Source organism: Dromiciops gliroides, chromosome 5 (assembly GCF_019393635.1).
Source record: "Dromiciops gliroides isolate mDroGli1 chromosome 5, mDroGli1.pri, whole genome shotgun sequence".
In the NCBI taxonomy this organism is placed as follows: Eukaryota; Metazoa; Chordata; class Mammalia; order Microbiotheria; family Microbiotheriidae; genus Dromiciops; species Dromiciops gliroides.
The window spans coordinates 93,635,940-93,657,247 of NC_057865.1; the positions used below are offsets into that span (position 1 = coordinate 93,635,940).

The window sequence follows — 21,308 nt, forward strand, 5'->3', positions numbered from 1 at the left end:
GTTTCTAGACCCCTGATGAAATCCTAAAAAACAAGCTGATTCCTCTTTACCCAATAAGCCCAGGAAAAGCTTGCCTCTTTGACGACAGTCTGAGGTCAGAACTTGCCTCCCAAGGAACCTGCTTCTGCATTGATATCTGTTTGGCAGAACAAGACAGCATTGAGAACAGAAGAAACCCAGATGTGAGTCAGTGACACATGATGGATGGGGAAGAAAGGCGGGGGAGGCACAAACTCTAACCAGGAAATGTTTGCTGATCCAATACCTCAGCTGGGCTGCATTAAGGAGGAGAAGCTCCCTGAGGCTCTGGTCTGAAGAGAGAGGGGATGAAAAAAATAGTTTTATAGAGACACTCCCTCCTCTCCTTCAAGTTAGATGCTCTTAAGGTCTTCAGTCAGTAGAGGGGGAAATCAGAACTTCAGAGGGGCCCAGCAAATATTACTCTGCTTGCCACTGTAACAAAGCTCCGCCCCCCCCCCCCCCCGCGTTTCTTTTTAATGATTATTATTTAAATAGCCCTTAGAGAGGGAAGGGAACACTAGGGTTTCTTTTCAAGGGTGTTGTCCCAAAGGTTGAAAAGCCATTCTGTGAATACGGCCCATCTCAAGAAACCTCAGGCACGTGGGTGGCATAGTAGATAGAATGATGAGTTCAAATCTGCAACTGTCCCCTTTGTCATTTCTTATGGCACAGTAGTATTCTATCACAATCATATACTACAACTTGATCAGTCATTCCCCAATTGAGAGGCATCCCCTCAATTTCCAGTTCTTCACTCTCACAAAAATTGCTGCTATAAATATTTTTGCACATATAGATCCTTTTCCTTTTTCTTTAATCTCTTTGGGATACAGACCTAGTAGTGGTAGTGTTAAATCAAAGGGTATGTACTGTTTTATAGCCCTTTGGGCATAATTCCAGATTGTTCTCCAGAATGGCTGGATCAGTTCACAGCTCCACCAACAATGCATTAGTGTTCCAATTTTCCCACAGCTTCTCCAACATTCATTATTTTCCTTTTTTGTCATATTAGCCAATCTGATAGGTGTCAGGTGGTATCTCAGAGTTGTTTTAATTTGCATCTCTCTAATCAATAGTGATTTAGAGCATTTTTTCATATGGGAATGAATAGATAGATAGCTTTGATTTCTTCATCAGAAAACTGCCTGTTCATATCCTTTGACCATTTCTCAATTGGGGAATGACTTGGATTCTTATAAATTTGATTTAGTTCCCTATATATTTTAGAAATGAGACCTTTATCAGAAGTACTGGCCATAAAAATTGTTTCCCAGCTTTCTGCATCCCTTCTAATTTTGGATGCATTGCTTCTGTTTGTACAAAACCTTTTTTTAATAGAATTTTATTTTCCAAAATATATGTAAAAACAAATTTTAACATCAATTTTAAAAAAATTGTCCAACTTCTCTTCCTCCTCCATTCCCACTCCCCACGCACTAAAACTCAAGCATTTAAAATAATTTAACCCCAAAGGAAAGTATGAGGGGAAGAGGATAAGGAAGGAAGGGTGAAAAAAAAGGGAGTGCAGAGCAGGGGAGGGGACAGTCGGAAGTAAAACACTTTTGAGGAGGAATAGTTTAAAAGAAGATAGAAAATAGAGTAAATACCATGGGAAGGGAATAGTATGGAGGGAAATAGTTATGATGACTTTACTGTACAAAACCTTTTTAATTTAATGTAATCAAAATCATCCAGGGGGCAGCTAAATAGTTCAGTGGTTAAAAGCGCTGGCCCTGGATTCAGGAGTACCTGAGTTCAAATTTGGCCTCAGACACTTGACACTTACTAGCTGTGTGACCCTGGGCAAGTCACTTAACCCCAATTGCCTCACTAAAAAAAAATCATCCATTTTGCATTTCATAATATTCTCTATCTCTTGTTTGGTCATAAACTCTTCTCCTTTCCAAAGATCTGAAAGGCAGACTATTCCTTTCTCTCCTAATTTATCTATGGTATCACCTCTTATGTCTAAATCATGTATCCATTTTGACCTTATTTTAGTATAAGGTGTCAGATGTTGGTCTATGCCTCATTTCTGCCGTACTATCTTTCAGTTTTCCCAGCAGTTTTTGTCAAATACTGAGTTCTTATCCCAGAAGCTGGAGTCTTTGGGTTTATCAAACACTGCATTACTAATGTCATTTACTACTACATCTCCTGTGCCTAGCCTATTCCATTGATCCTCCACTCTATTTCTTAGCCAGTACCAGATAGTTTTGATGACTGCCACTTTATAGTAAAGCTCCAAATTTGGTATAGCTAACCCTCCTTCCTGTGCATTTTTTTCATTATTTCTCTTGATATTCTTGACTTTTTGTTTTTCCAGATGAATTTTGTTATTATTTTTTCTAGCTCTATAAAATAAATTTTAGGTAGTCTGACTGGTAAGGCGCTGAATAGGTAAATTAATTTAGGTAGAATTGTCATTTTTATTATATTAGGTCTGCCTATCCATGAGCAATTGATATCTTTCCAATCATTTAGATCTGATTTGATTTGTGTGAAAAGTGTTTGGTTCATAGAGTTCCTGGGTTTGTCTTGGCAAGTAGACTCCTAAATATTTTATATTATCTACCATTCCTTTAAATGAAATTTCTCTTTCTCTCTCCTGCTGCTAGACTTTGTTGGTCATGTATAGAAATGCTGATGATTTATGTGGATTTATTTTATATCCTGCTACTTTGCTAAAGTTGTTAATTGTTTCAAGTAGTTTTTGAGTTGATTCTCTAGGATTCTCTAAGTATACCATCATATCATCTGCAAAGAGTGATAGTTTTGTTTCCTCCTTGCCTATTCTGATTCCTTTAATTCCTTTTTCTTCTCTGATTGCTAATGCTAACATTTCTAGTACAATATTGAATAATAGAGGTGATAATGGACATCCCTGTTTCACTCCTGATCTTATTGGGAAGGCCTCTAACTTATCTCCATTACATATAATACTTGTGGATGGTTTTAGGTAGATACTGTTTACTATTTTAAGGAAAGCTCCACCTATTCCTAAGCTCTCTAGTGTTTTTATTAGGAATGGGTGCTGTATTTTGTCAAAAGCTTTCTCTGCATCTATTGAGATAATCATATGATTTTGGTTAGTTTTCTTATTGATGTGGTTCATTATGTTAATAGTTTTCCTAATGTTGAACCAGCCCTGCATTCCTGGTATAAATCCCACCTGGTCATAGTGTATTATCCTGTAGTGTATTATCACTTGCTGTAATCTCCTTGCTAATATCTTGTTTAAGATTTTAGCAAAAATATTCATATATAATTTTCTTTCTCTGTTTTTGCTCTGCCTGGTTTTGGTATCGCCACCATATTTGTGTCATAAAAGAAATTTGGTAGAACTCCTTCTTCACCTATTTTTCCAAATAATTTGTATAATATTGGAATTAATTGTTCTTTAAATGTTTGGTAGAATTCACCTGTAAACCCATCTGGCCCTGGGGATTTTTTCTTAGGGAGTTCATTAAAGGCTTGTTTAATTTCTTTTTCTAATATGGGCTTATTTAAGGATTTTATTTCCTCTTCAGTTAACCTGGGCAGTTTGTATTTTTGTAAATATTTATCCATTTCATTTAGATTGTCAAATTTATTGGTATACAGTTGGGCAAAATAATTCCTAATTATTGATTTAATTTCCACTTCATTGGTGGTAACATCACCCCTTTCATTTTTGATACTAGTAATTTGGTTTTCTTCTTTCTTTTTTTAAATCAAATTAACCAATATTTGATCTATTTTATTGGTTTTTTCATAAAACCAGCTCTTAGTTTTATTAAGTCTACAGTTTTCTTGCTTTCAATTTTATTAATTTCTCCTTTAATTTTCAGGATTTCTAGTTTAGTATCTAATTGGGGATTTCTAATTTGTTCTCTTTCTAGCTTTTTACATTGCATGCCCAATTCATTGACCTCCTCTTTCTCTTTTTTATTCATGTAAGCAGTTAGAGCTATAAATTTTCCCCTAAGCACTGCTTTGGCTGCATCCCATAGATTTTGGTATGTTGTCTCATTATTGTCATTCTCTTGGATAAAGTTATTGATTGGGGATTTCTATGATTTGTTGTTTGACCCATTCATTCTTTAGTTTCCAATTGATTTTCAGTCTACTTTTCCATGGCTCTTTCTTACATGTAATTTTTATTGCATCATGATCTGAGAAGGATGCATTTACTATTTCTGCCTTTCTACATTTGACTATGATGTTTTTGTGCCCTAATACATGGTCAATTTTTGAAAATATGCCATGTACTGCTGAGAAGAAGGTATATTCCTTTCTATCCCCATTCAGTTTTCTCCAGACATCTATCATTTCTCTTTTACTGTTGTGATGAGTAAAACTAAATGTCTCCCAAGTGTAGGGAAAGATAGCTAGAGTTTCTTATAAATTAGAAGTTTTAGCACCAGTCCTTGGGCATTAAGTATTTATTAAAGAGTAAAGAGAGAACAAGTGGAGTTCAGAAAGATAGGGAAGCCTATCTACCCTAGAAGGGTTCAGCCTGGCATCCTTCTTCTCCTAAGTGTTCTTCCACCACCAGGTTGTTGGAGCAACAACTGAGAAAGAGGAAACAGCACTTCCTGCATCAACCCCCTGTCCCCAAAGAAGCAGTCCTTATATGCTGCTTTAAGCTGATTGATTAGTGTCACTGAAATCCACTGGTTTGCTGGATTTGAGAGTGGTCTCATGTTGATGTCATAGCCTCTGAGAACACTCCCTCTTGGGAGTCAGCCAGGTGTGGCTTTAATTGAATTGACTTTAAGAGCGTTAATCAGCAAGGTCAATCATTGTCAATCTAATCAGTCCAAATCAATCTGGGGTCTTTGGGTGTTTAGCAAATCCCATTATTTTCTTACACTGATCATGAAAAGTATTTACTTGCATTTATAATTGAAAATAACCTTCCCAAAAATGTAATTGTAAGAGTTATAATTGATCACCTGAAGTGCCTGGAATCAGTTTCAGAAATAGTTCCCTTCAAATTTTGATTCTAAAAACCTAAGTTGGGTTCATAGACCATACTCAATTGTAATAAAAAATGTCAGTCACCTGCCATTAAAAATTCAAGAAGAATTTGCCAAGTTATCAAATGACACATTTAAAACTTGAGTTTCCTTAAAAAAAAAAATCATTAAGTGAATTTTTCCTTGAGACTAGGACAGAATTCCCAACAATTTCTGAAATGCACCTAAACATAGTTCTGTCACTTTTTACTACATATTTATGCAAATCTGCATTCTCAGCATTGACGATTATAAAATCAAATTATCGATTAACTCTGAAAAACATTTAAGATACTTTACTTCCTGTAGTATCAAATATTCTGCCAAGATTTAATTCTTTATGTAAAAATAAACAAGCACATCCATCCCATTAGTTTGCAGATTTTCTTTCATCTTTAATAAATGATAATATTAATGAATTTAAAATAAATAAAAATAAATTTGTATACCAAGAATTATTTTAAAATAAATTTATGATTTTCTATCACTAAACATTTAATTTGTATGTCTATTTTATATACCTATATACCCAGGGTCATATAAAAATTTCTTGGGCGAAAAGGAGTCATAAGTGGAAAAAGTTTAAGAAGCCCTGCAATTCACTATCAATTGTGCAATCCAGCTGCCTCCCTGAAGTGGCAATCAGAAAACATAGCCTCATAGGAGTTTGATAAGTTACTGTCTTTCTCTCTTTTTGTGAACGGTTTGCAGAATATGGTGAGGTGGGTGTTTCTTCTTTAAATATTTTGTTGAATTGTGTGATGATCAACTGTGATAGACAATGATCCAAGACAATTCAAAGAACTCATGATGGAAAATGTTCTCCACATCCAGAAAAAAGAACTGTGGATTCTGAATGCAGATTGAAACATCCTGTTTCTACTTTTGTTTTTATTTTTTGAGGTTTTTCCCTTTTGTTCTGATTCTTTCACAACATAACAAATGCAGAAATATGTTTAATGTGATTGTACATATATAACCTATATCAGGTTGCTCTCTGTCTTGGGGAGGGGGGAGGGAGAGGAGAGAGGGAGAAAAATTTGGAACTAAAAATCTGATGAAAACAGATGTTGAAAACTATCTTTACATGTAACTGGAAAATAATAAAAATACTTTTATGATTAAAAAGAAAGAAAAATATATTTTGTTGAATTCATTTGTAAATCTATCTGGTCTAGGATTTGGGGTTTTTTAGGAATTTAGTTATGGCTTGCTTAAGCACCTTTTCTGAAGTTAAGTTCTATATTTTGTTTTGTTAATCTAGGTATCTTATATTTTTATAAATATTAATTTGATTTTTCAGTTTTGTTGGTATGTGATAAATATACTAATTTCTAAAAACTTCCTTATTTCTTCTTTATTTATTGTAAATTTTCCCCTTGCACTATTTTGTCAATATGTCTCTCTCTCTCATAAATCATGGTTTATCTATTTTACTGGCCTATTTAGCTTTACTAATCACCTAAATAGTCCATTTTCGAATTATGTATACAAGTTAGAGGCTCATAATGTGATTTCTTCTCAGGGCAAGTCTAAGAGCCAGGAGACTAGTATTGGTCCCACAGATCCTTCTTCCAGCCTAAGCCCCATAGCAGTTATCTAGGGAAGCAAAATAAGAAGGAAAAGATCATGCATTGATTTGCTCAGATTCCATACACAAATGACCATTGGTCCCTATAAATAAATAAGCATAACCCACAGGGGTGCCAGTGTGGAGACGGGGAAACAATCTTCAGGAAAACTCATGGTCTAAGGAGAGTTAGGGCCTCAATGCCATTTACCTTGTTTCACAAAAGAAAATCTCTACAACTAGAGTTCACATGACTCCATATTCCCAGCATCTGATGATGTCTCCCTTTTGGTGCTGATGCTGCTTCCTGTGGTCCCAGAGCATGCTTCTTCTTGCTGTTCAACTCTGCCTTTGTCATGTACTTAAGCTCCCACCCTGGGCCATTGCTTGTCACCTCTACCACTGTCACAGCTTGAAACTTTGCCCCCTGCAGACATCATCTGCTGGAGCTTTCCACCTGCAGCTGTCATTTGCTAAAGCTGCACTCTATTCTTAAATACTCTCTACCTCCACAGCTGTCTTCTTGTGATTCTCCACTCTACTGCTACCGCCATCCACCACATCCCCTCCATTCTGCCCTCTCTCTGGCTTCTTAAGTACCACTCAATGAATCTCAGTCCTAGAGATTCTCAGTGGTCCTGCTGCTATATAGCTTAGGAAAAGTGTCCTTGCTTCCATTGAGTGAGATCACCCAGACAATGTGCCTTGAGGTTGGTCAATACCCTTTCATCTCTGTCTTTGCTTTCTTGGATTCACTTTTTCACCTCCAAGGTGATGTTGATCAGGTGGCTGTGATCTATTAATTACTCCTCTAAAGGGAAAGTCCCTAACTTTTTTTTGGCTGATCAGACTGAATTCAATTCATCTTTTCCCTATCCTGGGATATAGGCAGAGTGTCCCCACTACTACACAGAACCTTCTACTGAAGCTAGAGGGATAAGTACATGTCTCTCTTCATTCCCCCTTTTAATTCTTGGCATGCCTCAGCTATGACAATTGTCTTGAAATATTGATGAGTCTCAAAAAGGTACTAGGTAAAGGGATGGGAAAGGTACATGTAGGTGGATTTGGCCAACAAAGCTTTTCCCTCTTATCTGTCACAAAGTGGAATAGATATCGCTAAAGATGTCTCTTTGATTCCTGCCAGGAGAGGAGCAAGAAGTTGGAGCCAGAGGCTGGCCACTCTGCTCTTCTCAGAAAAATATTAATGGACTAGAACTATATTTATCTCCCCCCCCAAAATATTTTTAGTCTATGGCAATTCATTTTTAGGTTCAAGCTAAGCTCCTTGTTGGTATCATTTAGCATGAAAAGAGTTTTCCAAATCATATATCCAAAAACTTGGCTCATTTCCTACCAAATATACCTATTCCACAAAGAACACACAAAGATGACTAAGCAAAGAGAAAAATAGAAATCAGAGAAAGTAAATATCTGAGAATGTATAACACACTATTAGAGTAATTGTGCTCTCCCATTGGGAGAGAGAGAATGAGAGAGACAGAGAGAGAATGAATGAATGAATGAATCAATGAATGAATGCATGAGTCAGATTTCACCCAATGGGGAATTCCCCCAAAGTTGCTAGTGTTGCAAACCGGAGACATAGACACGACAGGAGTTTCCAGATCCTCTACATGTCAGCTTCTTCCCAAGTCTTTCTTTCCCTTCAGAAACCTAAAAAGAGGCTGGAATCTCATGTTTTCTGTCCTTTAGATTGGAAGCCAGAAGGCAGATTCTCTCTTCTGCCAAGCTATCACCAACTCTACCCTTCATGGAGGTGTGGAGCATTGAGTAATCAATTGTCACCAAAAAGGAGAGTCTTATACAAATGGGCTTTGAGTCACAGGTTATGCTATTATAGGTCATAGCCCAACACAAAAGAGGAATCAAAATATCTATTTATGTCAAAACGTTCCTTCCAAAATGTGCTGTTCTTCTTTGTCCACACGCTTGCCACATTGACTCAGGGGCCTGCTAGGTGGTACAGTGGATAGAACACTGGCCCTGAAGTCAAGAGGACCTGAGTTCAAATCTCACCTCAGATACGTACTAGCTGTGTGACCCTGGGGGAGTCACTTTACCCCCAGTTGCTTTAAACATCCGGGGCCATCTCCTGTCATCCTGATATATATCTTTCCACTGGACCCAGATGGCTCTGGAGGAGAGAGTGTGGTTGGTGACCTTGCACAGCCCTCCCTCACTTAGATCCAATTCAGTGCAAGTCATGATATCACCCAGATGTCACAGACCTTTTTGAGGTTGAAGGACAAACAACAACAACAACAACAACAGCCACAATGACTATGTTCCCCATGATCTTCTTGGCCAGCCATGGTGTAATGATTTCCAACCCCCATAGAACAGGTCTCCACTTGAAGAAAAAACATAGCATTTAAAATCAAAGTATTTCTTCATTATAGATCTGTCCCTCTGCTCACTTTCCCTTGCCCTGAAAACCCCTGTCTAGCTCTTCCTTCTTGATTGGCTCCCTGGACTTTGGGTTGCTCCCTCCTTGGTCTGCTTTCTGACGCATGGGTCCTTTTCCGGTGATTACTGCCTTGCCACTTATAATTTCATGTATGTCCAGACTGCAACTCATAACATTGTTTTGACCTTCATCCTGCTACCTTAAAACTTTTTCTCAATTTCTTGCCCTCTATTTACAATCTGCTTCTAGCCACACCCTGGCACTATAATTAACCAATACATACATCTAAGTGACTGTCCTGAAGAATACCCTCACCACATGTCCTGAGTCACTCCATACTTTTATGGGTCATCAGGCATAGCCAGATCCAATTGGATTATAGAAAAGGGAAAGTTATCTTGGGTCTCCGATCCCATATTATGCCAAACAAACTTTTCTTCCGGGAATCTTTAATCCTGCTGATATAAGTCTCAAGATCAACACTAAAAGGGTAGCCTTGGCCTCCATGCCTCTGAACCAGTTTATCCACCATTTCCAAAAGCTCATTCACCTGCTTTTCCTGGGCCAGACCACTTTCTTTGTTGTTAAAAGCATAAAATCTTTCTCCACACCGATTAATTAGCTTCTTAAGAAATTGACTATCTGAAGCCTTGATGTAATTCTCCAGTGTCCCAGTACCTAGATCTTCTTTCCTGGTGAAGAGTACAATCATATACTCAGTGATCTCTTCTCCAAATATGATTTCTAGTTCCCTAACGCTCTTCTCATCTTCTTGAGTGAATCGGCCCAGCTGAATCACCAGGACGAAAACTTTGACTCCTGGAGAGAGGCAAAGGCTACGAAAGGCTTCTTCCCCTTGTTTAAAAAGATCATCTTCACTAGCCAGGTTAAGGTCAAAGGTTGGAGTATCAACAACTACAATATTCTTCCCTTTCCAGGTCCTGAACCCGTTCTGACAGGTCTCAGTGACTGTTTTTGCTGACAGTTTGGCTTTAAATTCATGCCGCCCCAGGATGGTGTTCCCAGTTGAGCTCTTCCCAGTCCCACTTTTCCCTACAAGGATAAGACTCAGGACATCTGTGGGAAGAAACACATTAAACATTAACAACCATACCCTCATTGGAAATGCTCCTGTCCATGTGTTCCCTATTTCTCCTATGTTGCATTGCTGGTTTTCATCTCCTTCTTCCTGGTCCAGTCTCCTTGAATCTTTTTCCTTCTCTGGCTAAAGATTTACTCTCCTGTTTTAATGTAATAGGAATACATGCTCATAAGCAACCAGTACTGGTAGTATACATGTCTGGTGGCAAGCCTGTAACTTAGGGCCCTCTGAAGCTCAGAGAGACATTAAACATGGTATCTAGCAGGAAGGAAAGAGAATGAGTTTCTCTGGCTCAGCAGCCAATCACAAGACCCTCCCCACCCCCCACCAACTAAGCAGTAAACAGACAGGAAAGAGCCCCAGAATATAGCTGCACTTCCTCTTAAGTGGAGAGCTGGACCCCTCCATTCCACATTCCACTCTGCCAGAAACAGGCTCACCAAATGTGCATGCTCCAAGGACTGGGCCCTCATTGGTCCGTTCCCTGTTATGTGAACAATAGCAATTCCTTTTCATTCTGTGTATTTCCAGAAATATGGTGATCCTAGAGAATTCAACCCTTCTATGCCCTTTCTAATGTAGGCAAGTAATGTTACAAGGGAGTTACAAAGGAACAATTGACACAGTGGCCCTTAACGTTAGGTTTTTGAGACATTAAAGTGGGGTTTGGTTATAATCTATTAATTATGTTACTGCAAAATGTTTTGTCAAAGTAAAAATATACAGGGTGTGCCTATAGCTTGGTTACATAAAAGTGATCATTAATATGATATCTGTATATTACCAGTTTTTATAAAATTAGAATACACTAAGATATACTGCAATGAAAGCCATGCTAAACATAACTGAAATTATTTGATGATTCACTTTAAAGACCATTAGTAGAAAACATCAGCTATCATTTCATACAATAGAGGACAAAGGAAAATAAAATTGTTTGAGCTCTCTATTTGTTGAAATTACAGATAAAAAATAATTTTCCACACATGCATTCTTTTGATTTTCCTTATGCCTATTTGCTAGGCAGCATTTAGCTCTCATCCATTACATTTCTCCACAAGATTCTTTAATTTTGTAAAGTCTTCATGAAATCATTATAATTTACTCTGAAGACAACTAGAGATTTCTTCCCACTATCTCCTGGTAGGAAACTGTCATGTTACAATGCCCATAGCACTCCCCTTTGGAAGGTGAGTATTATTTCCTTTTTCTTTGGGAATTCCTATACCAGTAGAGAATTACAATTACAAATACTATTTTATATTGCTGGATTATAGGGAAATTGGAGGCCTTTGTATCTATGGTAAAGCAATGTGCTATCACAGAAAGAAATGTAGACTTAGCAAAGGACCAAAAGTGCAGCACAGCACCTACCTCTTGCCAGATGAATTTAAAATTTAACATATTGTTCATTCAAATTGTTTTAAGTTGGGAGGGGCAATAAGAGGGATAAATAATAAACGAAAAATAAATTAACTTTTAAGAAATGCTGGAGCTGGAAATATAGAGATGGTCTTACCAAGTAAACTGTCTTCCTTTTGAGGGATTTCATCCCCATTTATACATTTCTGAAAAATAAGGGGAGGAAATGGCCCATGGGAATTGCCCAATTCCTCTGCATTTGATGAGTGGAAGTGGAAATAAGGAAATTGGTTCAAGATCAGCGTGTGAAGATCGCAAAGAACATGAGGCTATGCTAGATGTTAGAGCTAGCAACAGCCCATCCTCATGGAACTTCCTCCCCCATGGTTCAAGATCAGCGTGTGAAGATCGCAAAGAACATGAGGCTATGCTGGATGTTAGAGCTAGCAACAGCCCATCCTCATGGAACTTCCTCCCCCATGGTTCAAGATCAGCGTGTGAAGATCGCAAAGAACATGAGGCTATGCTGGATGTTAGAGCTAGCAACAGCCCATCCTCATGGAACTTCCTCCCCCAAAGCTTCAGATGCTAAGGAAGCCCAACTGGACCTTCTTCATAAATGTCCCTGTTGGCCCCACCAGTGAAGGGAGTGGGAGTGGAAAGAGGTAGGTGCTGTGTGGCATCTTTAGTCCTTTGCTAAGTCTACATTTCTTTCTGCAATAACTCATTGCCCTACCATAGATGAAGAGACCTATGAAGGCTCACTAAATCCACCACCCCATGAGATGTTCCCTGGAATTTCTTCTACATTGATTGTTCTCATTTGATTCTCTGTGAGGTGCTATCAGCTGGAGCAGGAGCTCCCAATGACTCCACAAGAGACGGTTGAGGTTCTAAAACCTATTGTCCTCCTGAGCTTCAGTATTGTAGGGAGGGGGATCTGTAGCCTAAGTATCCCTCAGGACAGTCTCCTCATTTTTATAGAAAAGATGCCCCAAAAGGGAAGTGACAGTCAATTTCCCATCCACCTTCAGTGATGGAATCAACATGTGCCAACTATCACAACTTCTAGGCTAGTCTAAGATCTATTTAACCACATTAGTACCCCAGCACTTCCAAATGGTGACATTCCAGAGAAAGGACAATGGAAGCTCCAAGGCACAACTCTTGGAAAGGAAATTGTCCCAGTCAAAAGGTCAGTCTAGTCATCAGGCAAGGCAAGGTGGGGGAAAGAGCAGTGAATCTAGAGCTAAGAAACTTGGTGCTCATCCTAACTCTACCACTTACTGCCTGCGTGACTTTGACATAAAAAAAAAGAAATGAAATCATCACCTTCCAGTCTCCATGGGAGACTGGATATGCTGAGGCAATATCATATAGTGGAAAGAACACTGAATTTAGGTAGAGGACACTGATACTTATGACTCTGTGACCTTGAGCAAGGCAGCTAATCTCTCTAGTGATCAGTTGTTCATCTAAAAAAATAAAGGGCTGAGGCAGCTAGGTGGTGTAGTGGATAAAGAACCTGCCCTGGATTCAGGAGGACCTGAGTTCAAATCCAGCCTCAGACACTTGATGCTTAGTAACTGTGTAACCCATGGCAACTCACTTAACCCTCATTGCCCTGCAAAAAAAAGAGAAGAAAAAAGAAAGGGCTAAAATTTATCCTTTTCTTTAAAAAAAATCCCACTTTAAATTATTTTTGGAGTTAAAAGCATGAGAATTTTTTAGGAACAATGTAATTCTTAGATTCAAGTTCTAACCTTCATTTATTTGATATCTAGTAGGTTTGGTAACATCTGCTTCAGAATCTAGTATTTTTGGCTTACCTCTGTTCACATGAAATTCAGCATAGCCCTGACCTTTCTCCTTCATTAATAGTTCAATCTGTTCAAGGAGACCCTGAATCTGAGTATCCTGTTCTTCCCCACATACTCTATTGTTGAAAGCACAGTACCGACCCCTACAATTCTGAACCAGTTCCTTGAGGTACTTATTATCAGTTTCTTTAACATATTCTGAAAGTGAGTCATCTCCCAGATCTTCTTTCCTTGTGAAGAGAAGTAACATGTGCTTCATGGCTTCAGCTCCAAACATCTCCTGAATGCCCTTCACTATCTCTTGATCGTCCACTGTGTGATAGCCAAGAGGGGTCACCAAGAGCAGGATATGGGGGCCAGGGGAACAGAGGGTGATGCAGTGCCTGACCTCTTGTTCCCTGTCTCCAGCAGAGATCTTTGAGGAGAAAAGATCAGGGGTATCAATGACCACGACTTTCCTCTTTCCCACAGTTCCACTTTCTTTCTTGCAAGTTTTGGTTACTGGAAAGTCACTGAATTTGGTCTCAAACACTTGCTTCCCCAGGATGCTATTTCCTGTTGCGCTCTTCCCTGCACCATGTTTCCCCAAGAGGAGAATTCTCAGTTCTGAGGATCCAGAGTCCAGTTCTGACTCCCTCCCCTGCTGCTGGCTCTTGTTAGCTGGCTCTGTTGGCACAAAAGTGACCAAGTCATCAGTATAACAAGAGAGTATCTGCTATTTCCTTACAGTTCAATTCCACTCATAAGACATTCATTAAGCAATTACATATGTGTTTATACTATATATATATATATATATATACATATGCATATATATGTATATGTATATATATAGAGAGAGAGTCAGATCTGTACTAGGCACTGTAAGAGACACTTTTATAGAAGGCATTTTTAATAATTTATCATAAAAAAGGAGCAAGAGTGAGTGAGGTATTTTGTCATTCAGGTCACATAACAAACATTTATTTAAAAACTACTATGTACAGAAACTTTTTAAAAACCACAGATTACTGAGGTACACCCATTGTATTGACTAACATGACAGAAAAGGAAAATGACAAGTGCTTGAGAGGATGTGGGAAAACAGGTACATTAATGCACTGTTGATGGTTCATCCATTGACCCAGCAGTACTGCTTCTAGGTCTGTAATCCAAAGAGATAAAGAAAAAGGAAAATAACACATATGAAAAATATTTATAGTAGCTCTTTTTTATGGTGCAAGTAATTGCAGAAACATCATAATATAAGTTATTGGTTGCAAAGTAAGAACTCTTCCTCATCCTGTGCTTACCTTGTTGTCTGTATTGGAGCCTTTCTGGATGATTCATGTCTGTAATTTCCTGAAATTTCTGAGTTGGGGTAGGGGGAGAGAAAAATAAAGTATTCAAAATGGTAGCAGATTATTCCAGTTGCAAGTTATTCCAGATAGCACAATTTACAAACTTTTTTGACCAAAGGTCTCATTTTGTATTTTCTAAGACCCCTTTCTTCCCAAAATATAGAATTTTTTAAACCAATGTGGAATATAGTGAATATTATCTTAAAGATTTAGCATTGTATTAGTTCAACAAGAAAGTGCCTTTTACGGCTGAGGGCAGAGCATGGAGCGTTTCGGAGCACAGCCCCGCCCCAGAGCAGAGCTGCGGTGTTTCGGGCGGGGAGGGGAAGTGTTTAGGGGGCTCTTTGTCATCTCTGCAAGTCGGAGGCGAGGTGTGTAGAGTGGGGGGAGGAAGGAGCTGTCGAGCCCCGGCTCAAGCAGACAGGTGATGGGCGTTTCAGCCGCCGCAGCGGCGGTGGTGCTCCGGTTCCATGCCTTGGGTTTCACTCCGGTCTGATCTAAGCAAATGTGCAGAAGTACCGGCTGGTCTGCTCTTAAAGCCAAAAAAGCAAAGCTAGGGAGAGAGGGAGCGAGAGAGACGGCTGCGGCCCCAGATCCGGGAGCTACAAAAATATATATAATAATAAACCCAACCCCCCCTTCATCCTCCCCTCCACCAGTTCCCCACCCCATCCCCCACCCCAGCGGCCGAGGAGGATCCCGGAGCGGCGCACACACACTCGCTCACAACACACACGCGCGCGCACACACATACACACACGCGCGCACACACCAGTGTCTTTCTCCCTGAGGGATGGTACTAAATTTCGCCGCCACTGGAGCCCGGCTGAAGCTCCTACCCCGCAGCTCTGCGTTCCCACCGAGTCTAAAGTGCACCCGGACCCGATGAGGACCTTGGTTTGTGTTTTGCTCCTAGGGTTTGGATAACTGCCCTATGCCTTTTCCGAGGAAGCCGAAATCCCCCGGGAGGTGATCGAGAGACTGGCTCACAGCGAGATTAACAGCATCCGTGACCCGTAGCGCCTCCTGGAGATAGATTCCGTAGGATACTAGGATGTTTAAGAAACAAACCTGAAAGCTCATATGGGCCATGCTTCTAAACATGATCAGGAAAAGCGTCCCATTCGAAAAAAAAAAAAAAGAAGTATTGAGGAAGGGGTTCCTGCCGTTTGCAAAACGAGAACGGTTATTTATTAGATACCTCGGAGTCAGATTGATCCCACATCGGCCAACTTCCTGTTCTGGCCCCCATGTGTGGAGGTCAGACGATGCACAGGTTGCTGTAACACCAGCAGCGTCGAATGCCAACCTTCACGGATTCACCACAGAAGTGTCAAGGTGTGGGGCAGCTAGGTAGCACAGTGGATAGAGTACCGGCCCTGGAGTCAGGAGTACCTGAGTTCAAATCCGGCCTCAGACACTTAACACTTACTAGCTGTGTGACCTTGGGCAAGTCACTTAACCCCAATTGCCTCACTAAAAAAAAAAAAAAAAGAAGTGTCAAGGTGGCAAAAGTGGAATATATTAGGAAAAAAACAAAATTAAAAGAAGTTCTGGTGAGGTTAGAAGAACATTTGGAGTGCACCTGTATGTCATCAAATTCTAATTAAGATTATCGAGGAGAACAAACTGGAAGGCCTAGGGAAACAGGTAAAAAACGGAAAAGAAAAAAGTTAAAACCGACCTAAAGCCCACTGGAGCTATTTGATAATCAGATATGAGATGCAAATAAGCTAGAAAACCTTCTCTGACATAGATGTACATGGTTTGTTACGTTCCTGAACCTTCTATGTATGGTGCTTCATTGACAGTATACTCTACTTGTTCTCCTCTGTGAAAAACTCTGAAAGAACACTGATGAGAACAAAGAGACAATGTACATTTGTTTAATGTGACATCAAAGCAAGTATTGTAGCACTCGGTGAAACAATAAGAAGCTTCCTTGTTTGGAAAAAAAGAAAAAACTATAAAAAAACCCATACAAAAAATAATAAAAGGTTGACTGAATGGATGAGACCCAAAAGTCCTACAAAAATGTGACAAAAATCTAAATGAACAGTGGATTTCTGTCAAGAGTGGTCAAAGGTGCTTTTTGTCAAGAAATAGGCCTGTTTTCTTGATGAAGATGGATGCGCTGATGGACTACAGGCACACACACAAAACGAAAACAACAACCAGGAATGTATCCAATGCCACGTGAACACTATAGACACAATACATCCTCACTCTGTAGTGTTTTAAGTCTATACAAAAACTTTTTGAGAGCCTAAAGTGGATTTTTTTTACACCATAAAGTGATTATTAAGCTTTTCTTTTTATTCTTTGCCTAGCTTTTTTTTTTTTAATTTGTTGGACTCCATTTACCGATAACACATGAAAAAGGCTGCTGTAACACTAAGGCAGTGTGATAGTATTTCTTCTAGCAGGATGCAAACTAATGAGATGTATTAAAATAAACATGGTATACCTACCTAAAAAAAAAAAAGAAAGTGCCTTCTAATTCTAAATTTATCATATAATATCCAACATCTTTTTATTATTATTTTTTTTTGAGGCAATGAGGGTTAAGTGACTTGCCCAGGGTCACACAGCTAGTAAGTGTCAAGTGTCTGAGGCCGGATTTGAACTCAGGTCCTCCTGAATCCAGGGCTGGTACTTTATCCACTGCACCACATAGCTGCCCCGCCCCAACATCTTTTTAGATATTCAATATCAATTATAGTGTTTGGTCTAATACTAGGCACTTAATAGGTAGTTCAATAAGCTCTTGTAAATTAACTATATCGTTACTTCTGTAATACATTACTTATCAGAGAGGGGATATCCACCACCAAGCAGTTTATGACCCATGCCTTAGAAGATGATCTTCAAGAGTTGCTTTGACTAAAAAATCCAACACTCTGCCACCTCCAATAATGAGCCTTTCTAAACTTAAATGAGCTACCTTTAAGTTAGAGATACAAATGGGGCAGCTAGGTGGCACAGTGGATAAAGCACTGACCCTGGATTCAGGAGGACCTGAGTTCAAATCCAGCTTCTGACACTTGACACTTGACCCTGGGCAAGTCACTTAACCTTCATTGCCCCACAAAAAATATTAAAAAATAAATAACATAAAATAAATAACATAAAAAACAACAACACAAAAAAGTTAGAGATACAGAGAATCTATTGCCAGGTGTCTACTCAACATGCATTTATTAAACACCTACTATGTGCCAGGCACAAGTGCTGGGGATATAAAGAAAGGCAAATGGCAGTTCCTTCTCCGAAGAAGCTCCCAGCCAAATGGGGGAGACACCATATTAAAAACTATGTTTTATCAAGCTATAGGAGAGATATATTAGAGATAATCAACATTTGGAAAGCACAAGATTTAAGGGGGATTATCCAAGGCTTCTTGGAGAAGATGAGATTTTAGCTAGGATCTGAAGGAATCCAGGGAGGGCAGGAGGTAGAGAAGAAAATTTCAGAGAGGAAGAGAATTTCAGGCATAGGAGATAATCAGTGAGAATGCACAGATTTGAAAAAATGGCATTTTTGTTAAAGGAATGGCAAAGAGGACAATATCACCAATCATAAAATACATGGAGAATAAGGTAAAAGAAGTCTAGAAAGAGGCCAGAAAAAAGATATATTGTGAAAGGCTTGAAAAACCAGAGTAACTTTCACTTTGACACCTGGAGTTCACAAGATTCCTCTACACTGGGACTAAATTTTCTGTCTTCCTACATCCTATCGTGCTCTACATGGTTTGTTGTGTTTTATATACAAGATCAGGATCTAAATCACCCCCTCCTCACTAAGCCGTGTTACATTTATTGCATAAGAATGAATCTCAAGGGGGCAGCTAGGTGGCACAGTGGATAAAGCACTGGCCTTGGATTCAGGAGTACCTGAGTTCAAATCCAGCCTCAGACACTTGACAGTTACTAGCTGTGTGACCCTGGGCAAGTCACTTAACCCTCATTGCCCTCCAGAAAAAAAAAATGAAAAAAAAGAATGAATCTCAGTTGTTCATGAGGTAGGAGCCCCCTTGAGGTGTTCAGGTCACCTGAGGAACTTGGTAATGCTCTTTGGGCCCTGTATAAGACCATCAAGCTAGTTGAAATCACTGAGAAGTAATTGTTTGTGGAGGAGGAGAGTGCTTTGGTTAGCCTAGATTTCCTTCCCTTTTTGACTGGCAAGTTTTGAAGGATTGGGAGGACCTGTTTCCTTCATTCCCATCAGTGCAGTTGTTATACCCCATTTGTGGTTTTCTTGGCAGACACTGGACTTGTTTGCTATTTCCTTCTCCAGCTCCTTTTACAGATGAGGAAACTGAGGCAAACAGGATTAAGTGACTTGCCCAGGGTAACAGTTTTTTGAGGCTGGATTTGAACTCAGATCATCCTGACTTGAAGGCCTGTGCTCTATCTACTGCATGATTTTTGAAAGTGTGTGTCATATTGCTGTTCTATACATCAACTCTAAAACTCCCTTGCCTGCAAACCACTACCAGATAAGTTTTATTTTCCCTTTTAAGGGTCAGTTAGGTGGAACAGGGGATAGAGTGCAAGGCCTAGAATTAGGCAGACCTGAGATCAAGTTCAGCCTTGGATACTTACTAGCTGTGTGAGCCTGAGAAAGTCACTTAACCTTTGTCTCAGTTGCCTCAATTGTAAGATGGGGATGATGATAGCACCTTCCTTCCTGTGCGTGGAATGGAACAAATGTTAAGTGTTTTACATCACGCCAGGCATGCAGTTAGTCCTTAATAAATGCTTTTCTGCTTCCTTTTTGAATGAAAGCTCCTTAAGAGCAGAGACCATCTTTCTTTTTGTATTTGTATCCCTCTCACTTAGAATAGTGCCTGGCAAGTGCTTAATTAACAAGAGATGGGGAAGGGGGATCCTTGGGCTCCATTCATATGCTAAATGCACCTATGCCTTTTTGTCAGTCTTTGTGAGGTACTGGGACTTCCTCTTTGAAGTCCTAATGACCTACCTACCATCCCAGTGAGACCATTCACAGTTTGGCCTCTTGGGTATGGCCCACTGAGTCTCCTATGACTCAAAAGGGAGACAAAACTTCACTCTGTGTAATCTTTAAGACTGCTCCACAGTCTACCTCTAGGCAGCACCAGCATATACACATGAGGAAAAGCCAATAAATGGTTGGTACACAAATTGTGATTTACACATTTAGTCCAAAATGAAACTTGCGGGGGCAGCTAGGTGGCACAGTGGATAAAGCACTGGCCTTGTTTTCAGGAGGACCTTAGTTCAAATCCAGCCTCAGACACTTGACACTTAACTAGCTGTGTGACCCTGGGCAAGTCACTTAACCCTCAATGCAAAAACAAAAACAAACAAAACACAAAATGAAACTTGCTAGTTGTAGCAAATAGGAAATTAGCTCCTCTTAAAGCGTTAACCTTTCCCTCCCAGCTTCCACTAATTCTCCCTCAAGTTGCTGATCAAAAACTGACAAACAAGAGAAAACTGACTGCAAAATGATTTAATCCAAGAACTTTTTGTTTCTAGATCTTTCTTCTCCCCTTTCCCATCCCCTATGTATGGAGCAAACTGCCTCAGTTTACCCAAATAACTCGAGGAGACCACCAAGTCAAGCAGAGACAGATTTATTACATCCTCATGAGGATGGGCAAAACCCAATTACACATTGAAGTCTTGCAAAGATATGCCCAATCCTCTAGGTTTTTATAGTAATCTTGAAAAGGACTGTCCCCACGTACACCTAGGGTGGATGAGCTCACAATCTAACATCCAATCCTGTCTCACCCAGGGTGCGTGTTCAGCTCGTGATCAATGTATGGAGACATGCATACGTGTTCCAGGAACAAGGGGGAAAAGGGGAGGGGGAACAAGATCAAACCAAAGGAAGAGGAAACAGGGGAGTGACAGTCAGATGTTTCAGATCTCACAGTTCCCACTGACTCCCCTCTCCAGGCCCCTGTCTCTAAAGATATTCAACCTGAATAACAGGAAGAGTCACTCAGGTGTTTTAGCATTGTTTTGTAGTTGTGTTAATTCTATAAGGATGACAGGGTTAAAATTTATCTTCGGCTATGTTGGGAAGTCAAAGAAATAGAATAAAGAATAAAAGAATAACACATTGTTGGGACCCTAGGGTCAAGGGGATTCTGCTCTGAGAAAAAGAGACATGTCACTTAACATCTGGTCTCAACTCAATTGCTGCATCCTGTGCCGAGCCCCGTCCTTTATTCTTGAGTCCCGAGTATTGAATTGGTGGGCTAACTCCCTGACCCACTGACTGGGGTTCTGACACATGATGGATTGCAGACAAAATTAATATGTAGCTGACAAGTGGGGAGACTGAGCAGAAGTAAAAATACTGTTAATTGGCAATAAAACTTAAAGGAGACAGTGAGAATTTGACAAGCAATAAACTTCTAAAAGAACTATACTGGGGCAGGGCTGGGTACCTTCCAGACCCCATCCTCAGAGTTTAATCTGACTCAAATCCATAATCATATCATACACCTATAATGCTCATCTCCCCATGCTCTCCCAGGGCCAGAGTCCCCGCTACTCCCTCTAGACCAGGGATTCTTAAGCTTCTTTGTGACAAGGACCCTTTAACAGTCTGGTGAAGCCTATGAACCTTTCCTCAATCATGTTTTGTTGCGTACATTTCTT

General features: G+C 39.7%; 1 protein-coding gene and 1 pseudogene across 1 annotated transcript; one reads left to right on the forward strand and one right to left on the reverse strand.

Moving 5' to 3' along the window:
* Nucleotides 1-8,703: 8,703 nt before the first annotated feature.
* On the reverse strand, nt 8,704-15,570 carry GIMAP8 (GTPase, IMAP family member 8). The gene is made up of 4 exons (XM_043966110.1): nt 15,486-15,570; nt 14,599-14,656; nt 13,316-13,972; nt 8,704-10,099 (listed from the first exon to the last, which is right to left on the reverse strand). Exons 2-4 carry the CDS (start codon nt 14,633-14,635, stop codon nt 9,399-9,401), a joined length of 1,395 nt encoding a protein of 464 aa, XP_043822045.1. The 5' UTR covers nt 14,636-14,656; nt 15,486-15,570; the 3' UTR covers nt 8,704-9,398.
* On the forward strand, nt 15,520-16,334 carry LOC122728050 (annotated as a pseudogene).
* The last annotated feature ends 4,974 nt before the right edge of the window (nt 16,335-21,308 follow it).